This window comes from Quercus suber, unplaced genomic scaffold (assembly GCF_002906115.3).
Source record: "Quercus suber isolate HL8 unplaced genomic scaffold, Cork oak 2.0 scaffold_689, whole genome shotgun sequence".
Lineage (NCBI taxonomy): Eukaryota > Viridiplantae > Streptophyta > Magnoliopsida > Fagales > Fagaceae > Quercus > Quercus suber.
This window is the reverse complement of record NW_027070130.1, coordinates 120258-130608: the sequence shown is the minus strand read 5'-3', so window position 1 is coordinate 130608 and position 10351 is coordinate 120258. Positions and strand designations below refer to the sequence as shown.

Here is a 10351-nt window from a genome sequence, read left to right as displayed (position 1 = left end):
TGACCATAGAAATTCCACAATCTTGGTATCAAATAAAGAAAGTAGTTGTTCCAAAAATTTCTAAAAGAGGCCTCTACTAGAAGGGGCAAACGCTAGAAGACTAGGTCGGACCAGCCTAATTAGGTCGAGGTCCATCAAACCAACAAGACAACTTTTTTTTTTTTGGCTTAAGCTCACATGCCACAACCAAACTGCATGCAGCAATTAGTTGTACGGAGCGAGTTATAAACTCACATACCCAAACACACACGCACACGATGTGGGACAAGGGACAAGCCCTTGGCTTAAGACGTTGCATTTGATTGATCAAAAGGAAAGTCATGTCTAGTCCTTGTTGGGCCATTGCTTGACCACACAATCTAGCCTGACTCACTCCACACGATTAATAGCAGCCTAGCTACATTCAACTCTTCTATGGATGCACACTTGGCCATACTCTGGCACAATTTGCGTAATTGCCCGTGTGTGATTGGATTACATCACTATCACATTAGTCACGTCCACCAATGGAATTTAGTAAAAAGTAATTCAATCACTAGGAGTCAACCCGATTGATGATCGGTAAAGACTAAGCATGGGCCTAGCCGTAGAAGCATCTAGATTGGATGACCACCAAGCAACCCCACCTAGAAAGGAGCATTCACATAAGCTCATTATCTCTCATATCAACATCAATTACGCTAGATTTCTCCTCCCTCTTTCTATATGGAGCAATGTTATAGACACACAAAAAATTCATAACATTTTTCATAGTAATTGAGTTGGTAAATTTTTGCTAATTTTTATCTGAACTCACCACTCACTTTTTTACAAACTATGAACAATCTACCTCATCAATCGGGTGCAAAATTGTGCCCATAGACTTTCCCTTTTATAAGGTAGTTTGAGGCAAGTTAACCCAATTTTTCATGATTAATAACTTGTGCAGAGTCCTAACACAAGATTGATTTTTAAAAGGAAGAAGAAAGAGGCTCAATCAATGATGTTAAGGGGATGAAATAGTGCTTTCCTTTTATCTTTATTTCAACTAATAGATACCAATTTTCTCTAAATGTTAGATTTATATGTATAATTTGGGGTGAGGTAAAGTAACATGAATTGAATTTCACAACCTGAAGTTCCATGTTCAACACTACAACAAAATTAAAGAAAACTATCAAACTTTATACATAGAAGTCACTCAAGAATTTCATATATCCATAGGTTAGCGAGCAGGGCGTTGAGAGATAGAGGCAGTGGCATTAGATGTGGAGGATCCAGTTGAAGTGGATGTGTCTCCACAGATTTTTCTATCAGTATTAACGTAGCCTGGCTTAGTAGGTGGCCTATTCTCCATTGATCCCTTGCCTTTGAGCAAAACAACAACTTCAGACATTGAAGGCCTTACAGAAGCCGATGACTGCGTGCACATTAGAGCGATCTCCACCATTTTTTTCACTTCTTCTGCTATATATTCTTCTGGGTTTAAGGTTTCGTCCACCAACTCTGAATGTTTGTTATTCTCGTACAATTTCCATGCCTATAATTGCACCATAAATAAGGGGGAAACCCATAATGAGCTAGAAAAATGTAAGCAATGTTTTTTTTTTTTTAATACAAGATAGAAATTTTACTCTAGCCTAATCTAAGTGTATATACATGTGAAGTTCTCTTCTAGAGACTTCAACCTTGGTCCTTGCCCCCCACACCTCACAAGCACTTATATTTGTAGAGTGACCATCACACCAAAAATATGCGGTGGTGTAAGCAGTGTTTTTAAGAACTAGACAATGTCTCTAATCCATTAAGTGATTAGGGTTTAATATAAGCACTATATTTAATACATAAATTAAATGACATGTGAAATTAACTTTGTTCTTTTTAATAATTGAAACATAATTGATATGTGAAATTAGCTTCATCTTCTTTCTTTCTTTCTTGTTTCATACCTCTAAGAATTTTAGGATAAGCAGCAGAATGCCAACAAAGTATTTCTAGATAGCCTAACAAGCATTTCCTTATCACACTCTTGCAAGTTGTATCTAGATCAAATGAAGAAAATGAAGAACCTAGTAACTAAAACTACTTGTTTTTTGGAGATGCAGTAGATATATGTTTCCCCCGTTTGTTATTAAGTTTGAGAATAGTAAACCATATTGATTTGGAAATTACCCGTTCAAGGAGGTAGTCGCCATCAAAAGCATGCTGGACCTCACTAGTTTTTCGGCCACATATAATTTCAAGTACAATGACCCCAAAACTGTAAGTATCTACCTTCTCTGATAGCTGACCATGGATTGCATACTCGGGTGCCGTATATCCTCTAAAGATTAGATCAAATTAGCTATCCATGAATAATAGTACGAACGAAAAAGAACTATTCAGCTAAAAAATAAAGAGCTAATGCGTGATAATCCTCTTGGCATATTGATCCTATTTGCTTAGCACATATCTTGCAATAAGGACATTGTGTTTTAACAACCTTATATACATATAAATAAATAAACTGTGATGGGTGTCATCCCATCGAATTTGATGAGACTTCAGCTATTTTTGTATTCATTATAGTGAGATTATTTGCAAAGCGAAACCATTCAAATAAATAAATAGAGCCCAATTACTATTTTCCTTTACTTAAATTTGAATGGTGAATAAGGGTGCATATAAATATAAGCAGAAATAGTCTTTTTTCTTTCTATTTTTTTGTCACAAGTACTATGTAAAATCTTAGAATTTTTTCTTTCTCTATACCTATCCTACAAGTACAACATTTGAATCAATAGATAATATTTTCTTCTATACGAATACTTATATATATATATATATATAGGACAAAACAAATTGTATGACTTTAGATAGAATAACATGACAGAAAATAATATATCTAGTCAACCATAGTTAGTCTATTTAAGATTCACTATCCAAACATTTTAGGACTAAGCCTTGGTTGTCATAATGATGTTATTAGGATAAGAATCTTAACATAATCTTAAACTATTTTAAAAATACTCAACATAGGTGAAATCGAGTAAAGTCTGGTCAAGATTTATATGGTAAAGCTTGGTTGATGGACAAAGGATGGTTTTTATTAGTTTAACTTACAATGTTCCAGCAAATTTGGTGCTGAGATGAGTTTGATCCTCGGGTAGAAGCCTTGCTAACCCAAAATCTGCAATCTTGGGTTGGAGATCATCATCTAAGAGAATGTTGCCGGTTTTTATATCTCTATGAATTATACATACATGGAATTCCTCATGTAGATAGGCAAGCCCCCTGGCTATGCCCAAGATTATATCATTCCGTTGTTTCCAATTGAGAGAGCCTCGTCTTTCACCTATTTCCCAATAGCATGTATAAATTAAATATAAGTTTTACAAACAAGTCAATAACTATATGCATCACTGATATTAAATTTGGAATTAGCTTCAACTTCAAAATAAATTTTTTTTTTTTTTTTAAATCTTATATAATTGAGTGAACAATTTATTGAACTTCAGAGCAAAAAGTTTATTATAACTTGCACGCATTTAGAAAAGCTTCAAGACTAGATAACATACTCTACTTACTAATAGTATACACCAGTATTTCTTCCCCAAGATAATTAAAACAAAAAGTCCATATCTTCATCTTGACATTATCATGATTCCATTTAATTGTTGCTTTACATTGTCCTTTAGCTTTTACTTCCTTTTGAATCTATCCTTTAATTATATTTGAACATCCCTTTCCATTTTCCACCACTATTTTCTTACCACTCTTCTCAACATTTCAATAATATTTCTTACTAGTTTCAATGTCAAATGAGGATGGCCCCAAAATCAAACAAGTTTCAAGTTTGTATATCCATAGTTTCAAGATCAAAAATGAAAATTTTGCGGCACAAAAGAAATAGATCTACTTTCACATGCTTCCTCCATTTTAGCACAACAAAATCATCTCAATTCTCTTTAACCTCCCACCAATCCAGGCCAATTGTGGTCTAGAAAATCAAAGCCTTCTAGTCTCAAGAGGGATTGAAAGTTCCCAAAACAAAGATTGAAGAATGAAGAAATCAAACCATCCAAAATTTGTTACTAAAGAGAACTAATTCTCTTTTACATGAAATAATAAATTAGCCTATTTTTAGAGTTAATTAAATGCATGCGTGTGAATTTAACATAGTTTCCAATCATAAATGATCAAGCTTTCTTAAGATTAAAGAGATGAATTTAACTTACCAAATAAGAATCTATCTAGGCTACTATTTGCCATGTATTCATAGACAAGAATTCGCTCTGGTCCTTTGCTACAACACCCAAGAAGACGGATCAGATTTCTATGATGAACATTGCTTATAAGCTTCACTTCACTCTCAAAATCAGCCTTTGCCCTAGAAGATTGGCCTATAGCTAGTTTCTTAACAGCAACCATCTTCCCATTTTTCAGAGTACCCTAGTCAATGTTGCAAAGAAAAAGAAATGAAAATTAGTCCACCACACAACAAGATGATAATAAATGCTAGGGTGAATTGAATATGGAAATTTGATTGTAACGAACAACAATGAAAAAAATGTTTCATATAGAGAGGGCAACGATGCTTTAGGTTTCTTGACTTTTACCTTGTATACATCACCAAAGCCTCCTTCTCCAAGTTTGTTTTCTTCACAAAAATTTTTTGTTGCAGATTTCAAATCATTGTATTTGTAATTCACTGGGCCTCGTAGTTCAGTTGCCCCTAAAATGTCACCTGTTATGGAGGAAAGCAATTATGGTCCTTCCATTTATGTTGAAAAACTCATACAAATATTGATGTATCTAAAGATACTTATTCAAATATATATATATATATATGTATTTGAAAAGGAAAAATGAAAAATAATGTAACAACATTTATAATTTCTTGTCCTCGCAAACAAAACATAAAACATCATAATTTAAATTTTATTGAAAACCTTGGTGTTATTACCTCTACGAACTTCCTTGGACCTTCTTATCATTATAAAGAAGACAAACAAAGCTGTAATGAGAAGAGCACCTCCACCTCCAACTACTCCTCCAATGATGGCATTCTTGTTGCTTGAACCTCCTATTATTAAAGATCATCATTAATTACAATACTTCAAAATATGCAAATTCCACTATATTTCAAAATTATGAAAATTTTTGATGCAGTGACTAGCTACATAGCAATACATTTAGAAAAAAAAAAGATCTTCATCAAAACTCACCATTGCCTAAAAAAGAATTGATATCAGTAGTTTGGTTATCAGCGAAGAAGGGTTTATCTGAGTACCTCAAAAAACATCCAGCATCGACTGCCCTACCATCTCCATTAGGAACACAAGCTTGTATATTGTTGGATGCGACATTCAAGCAATTCTGACAACCACTCTCAGTAGCTGTTTCAACACACTGTGCCACAGCATACACTGTTGCATTACCACTACTATCAACCACTTCTCTCTTACTCGCAGCAAAGAAACCATTAATCCTAGGTGTTGCTACTTGGAGATCTTTTAACAATCCGTCCGCAGCTGTACTAAAAGCAAGAGGTTGTGATGCAGTCCGATTCCCACAATACCCTTGATTACCAGGCAGAGTGGTTTGGTCAAAGAAGATATTGCTTTCATACCTAAAGACACAAAAAGCAAATTAAGTATCTAACATGAAACTTCCATTAATGAAACAAATGATTTTAGTTACTACCTAGAAGGGATGGAAGATTATAAGTTTATAACTTAAAGAGTCTTCCAACTAAAATTTTGAATATTTTGATTTGGGAGATTATAAGCTTATCGAATAAGTTGTTTATCACTTATTGTATACGACATCAAACAAATTACTTAACATCCTATTGTAAATTTTTATGGTTAAATTGAAAGTACATGATGTAACAAATAAGACTATTAATGTTTCTTTTATATTTACAAGTATGTGCCTACACATTGTTCAGGCCTAACTTTTGCCTTAGTCACATGGCAAGCCAAGCACCCATGCACAAAATACCAAAAAAATCATAACAAAACCTACAACGAAGCAAGACTTAGGTTTGTGCATAAATAAATGGATTTTGATTCTTTCTCATCCGATAATTTTCATACTCTTTCACATCATATTTATTTATATATATATATATATATATTTTATATCATGTTTAAAATGTAGACATCTCCTATTGTGAAACATTTCACACTAAGAAATGTGAAACTCCCTACATAAGTCCCAAAAACATATCTAACAAGAAACATATTGGCTTTGGGTTTCATGCCCTTTTTTTCTTCTTTTATTGTTAGACTTCGGACCCAAGTATTTGACTACACAAAACCGATGCTAAAGGACCCATCAGGCCAGGTTACCCAACCCTAAGCTAGGCTAGATGACTTTTGCACCCCAAGTCAGGCTAAATGACCCACCAAACTAGACTACCCATACACCAAAGTCGGGCTAAATGACCTGTAAATTTTAATTTGGGTAAATGACCCACAATTTGTTGGGGCAAATGGCCCGTAATTGTTTTTGGCAGTGACCTATGAAACTTGGGCTAGACGACATGTGACCCATTTGGGTCAAATAACCCATTTATTTTCTTAGGTTTTATAATTCTTGGCTGCACACAGCACACTCGCGCAGCTATATCTCTATTCGAATTTGTTACCTTTGTGACGTGCTTCCTAGTTCTACTCTTTGAAATTTTGCTATTGTGAGAATTATTCTATTTGTCACGTGATTTTTTTCATTAATCATATAATAATAAGGATTTTTAGAAAAACAATTTGCAAGTATACAGATTAAACTGCAACATTTTATTCTCTACAAAAAAAATTAAAAATTTTAAAGTTTAAGGATAATTTCAAAACAACTATCAAAATATGTTGTTTATAGCAAATAAAGGAGTGCAGAGTGCAGACCCTTCCATCAAGTAGCAACCTGATTTGGAAAAATGAAAGAGGCGTAATAAATAAATAAAAATGAGTTCGCACGGTAGAGTAGCGTTAAGATTATTATTAAGAGTTAATGACTTTTTTTCTTTTTAAATGAACAAAATTTGGATTAGAAGAGATAGGATTTTTTCCTTGAAGAGCCCACTGAACAGAAGAGTTGTTGACTTAAAAAACCATGGCTCTTCAAAGCAAGAGCCAATTTGATTTTTGCTTGGCATCTCCTGAGTTGAATCAATATAGAATTTTTTTTTTTTTTTTTTTTTTTGGGGGTGGGTATGACAGTTGAATTAATATTCAATTTTATGTATATAGTTATATACAAACACATACGTATAAACAACATAAAAAATGTGATATATAGGCAATATTATAGGATTATAAAAAATTGAAACTCCAACTAATATCATGACTTGTCAACTTCAAAAATTAATGGCATGTTTGAATGAAGGGGGGAAGGAGGAAGAGTGAAAGGTAGTAGAGTAGAGTTGACTAAAAATAAGTTAATTTTATACTAAATCTATTCTACTTTACTTTATTCTTTTCCCCCTCCCTTTTCCTCAATCCAAACGGACCATAAGAGTTATTGGATCTTTGCTTGTGTTGATATCCTTATTGGTAGAATATTCAAACAACTTCATATACACTACACTAAATTCTTGGCACATCTTCTGACATGTGTTTAGAGATGTTTTTTTACACAGATTTATTTTACATAGTTATTATAATTGTTAGGCCGGTTTCCAAAAAAAAATTATTATAATTGCTGTTATCTTATTCTACTATCATGTTTTATATTAAGATTTTTTTTTTGTTTTTTTCACTCTTTTAACTCTCACAATTCTAATCTCATTATTATATAGTGTAATTATATTTTCAAAAACCTTGATAAGAAATTTTTGTGATGGATCAAAAGTTAGTCCTACAATCTTACTCCATTAAAATTATGGTTGACAAAAAAGAAAGCATAAAAGCAGCTAGCATGGTGGTGGAACGTACCTGAGGAAGCAGCCATCATAGATGACACGGGCACCGTTGGCGGCGGAGCAGTTGCGGATTTGAGACACGGCGGCGGTGAAGCAAGCAAGACAGTCAGCATTAGACAGGTAGTTCCTGCACTGCACCAAGGTATAGGCTGATTCCGAACCTTTTACTTGCTGTGCAGTTGCAAAGTATTTGTTGTTGTTCAGCTGTGTTCTGAGGTCTGAGAACGTTGCGTTTAGATTGGTGTAGAAGTTGGAAACATCGGACACGTTGTATTGGCTGCAACCACTGTTTAGCAGATTGATTTGTGGGTCTGCTACACCCAATCTCAACCACCATAACCACCATGTAAAGGTCAATTTCAAGGCCATGTCCATATTTCTATGTGGGTTAGTCATAAGATCAAACACAATAATTGAGGATTGGTTATGGAACTTTTGGACTTTTGTATGACATATATATCTAATCTAAGAGAAGATTATGCAGTATGTAGATAAGAAATAAAAAATAATGGTAATTGGAAAAAAAAAAATGCTCAAAGGACACGACGTTACTCACGTGTGCACGAGCTAGTCCTAATTGATGTGTCTGAACTCTGAATCTGCTTTAAAAGTAGTCGCTTTGACCATGAATGAGATGGATATGAAGTGGTCGCTTCGACAATCGACCATCAATTTATTTCGTAAACAGAGGAGACTTCTGAGACCATTTTTTTTTTTTTTTTTTTTTTTGAGAATCAAACACACGCACCGAAAGGAGAGGAGAAGCAGTTCTAATACAAAATCATACCACAACTCCACTCAAAGGTCATAGTAACTTTTAAGAAAGGGTAGAGCAAGTTACACTACATAGAACATATTTTCTTAGTTTAGTTGGAAACTTGAGATGCATTCTTTTTTCTTTGGAAAATGTTAAAGTTACAACTATTTTACAATTTTTTTTTTTAACTTTTAAAGTGGTACATTAATTATTGGTCAGTCCAAATGAGATCTAATAAAAATTAGTCACGTCAACAATTTGTATAAATATTGTAAATAATTTATAGTTGTAAAATTACTTTGTTAAATGACAAATTCAACAACTAAGAGTCCGTTTGGATACCGCTAATTTTGCTGAAAACTAAAAACAATGTAGTAAATAATTTTAAACGCCAACTGATTGTTTTTGGTGCCGACTACTATAGCTCGGCTGAAAGTATTTAAGCCACGCGTTTTTGCTTTTTTTTTCTTTTAATTCCACTCCTCTCCCCACCCTAACACCTATCTTCGAGAAAAGAAGTCCATGCCCACCAAAGAAATCCATAAGGAAGACAACCTAGTCCGACGCCGGCAAAGATTGGGTTCCCTCTGGTGTACTCTTCCTTCCATAAACTCATTTCACCATCTTCCAATTTCAATCCTCCACGAGGAAGACAACCCAATCTGATGCCGGCGAAGAGCTCAAAAGAGAAATCCATGAGAAAGACAACCCAGTCCGACGTCAGCAAAGATCGAGTTCCCTCTAGTGTACTCTTCCTTCCATAAACCCATTTCACCCTCTTCCAATTTCACTCATCTCCCACCCTAACACCTCTCTTCCCATAAACCCATTTCACCCTCTCAAAAACCAGCAGAATTAGCCTGAGCTCAAAAATCAAAACCAAAAAAAAAAAAAAAGCCAAACCCACTTCCCTAAGGTGAGTTTTCTCAAAAAAAAAAAAATTCACCATTTTCTATCCTGTTTTGTTTGAATTTCAGTTCTTGTTACAAAGTTTTGATCTTTAATAGTTTAGAGGTAGCACTTTCACTTTCAATGAATCTAAGAAATGACTGAAAATCTACACGTTCAGGAAAAAAAGCTACGCATTTTTTCTTCAGTCTAGGCGTTTAATGGATGCTACTGTAGCCATGGGTCCCACGGACTGCAAACGCCAAAAGCAAACATTGATGGAAAACGCTGTATCCAAACGGGTACTAAGTCACGATTTCTCAATGAAAAGTGTACGTGTGTATGCAAGGACGGAACTATGCCTTGACTTAGGGGGCAATGGCCCCCTTGAAATTTTAATTTTTTGTAAAATATTTTATATATATATATATATGAAATTTTAAATAAAAAATAAAAATATTATTCTTCACCTTCCTAAAAATTATAATTGGTCACAAAAGCCAATAAACACAATAGGCATCTCATTCCTTGTGACTCTGCACCATGTGATCAAATGTTTCCATGTGGTTTGTGTACTATAATATATATTGTTTTTTACTTTTTGTAAACTTCAAAACATATTTATTGATTATTTTTTATTTTTTATGCAAATGACTTGAGTTGTTAAGTTGTTTGATGACATTGGTTATTTGTTGTTTGGGACTTAAAAGTAGTTAGAAGTGTGGTTCTTTTTATTTCCTTGTCCTTGGCAATGTTAATTAGTTTTTAAGTTCAATAATATTTTACATATAATTAGATGATAAATATGACTTATTATTATGTGT

At 33.8% G+C, this 10351-nt stretch overlaps 1 protein-coding gene across 1 annotated transcript; it reads right to left on the bottom strand.

Annotated features, from left to right (window-relative positions):
- Nucleotides 1–1079: 1079 nt before the first annotated feature.
- LOC112006660 (cysteine-rich receptor-like protein kinase 2) lies at nucleotides 1080–8314 on the bottom strand. Its single transcript, XM_024038965.2, has 8 exons — nucleotides 7896–8314; nucleotides 5187–5590; nucleotides 4925–5044; nucleotides 4578–4705; nucleotides 4197–4410; nucleotides 3082–3313; nucleotides 2152–2302; nucleotides 1080–1519 (listed from the first exon to the last, which is right to left on the bottom strand). Exons 1-8 carry the CDS (start codon nucleotides 8276–8278, stop codon nucleotides 1205–1207), a joined length of 1947 nt encoding a protein of 648 aa, XP_023894733.1. The 5' UTR covers nucleotides 8279–8314; the 3' UTR covers nucleotides 1080–1204.
- Nucleotides 8315–10351: the final 2037 nt, after the last annotated feature.

Excerpts from the sequence above, each read along its gene's own strand:
- LOC112006660 (XM_024038965.2), bottom strand. The coding sequence starts at position 8,278 with ATGACTAACCCACATAGAAATATGGACATGGCCTTGAAATTGACCTTT. Across the intron at positions 4,706-4,924 it reads GTCCAAGGAAGTTCGTAGAG|GTGACATTTTAGGGGCAACT; the intron begins GTAATAACACCA and ends CCTCCATAACAG. Across the intron at positions 3,314-4,196 it reads CCTAGATAGATTCTTATTTG|GTGAAAGACGAGGCTCTCTC; the intron begins GTAAGTTAAATT and ends ATTGGGAAATAG.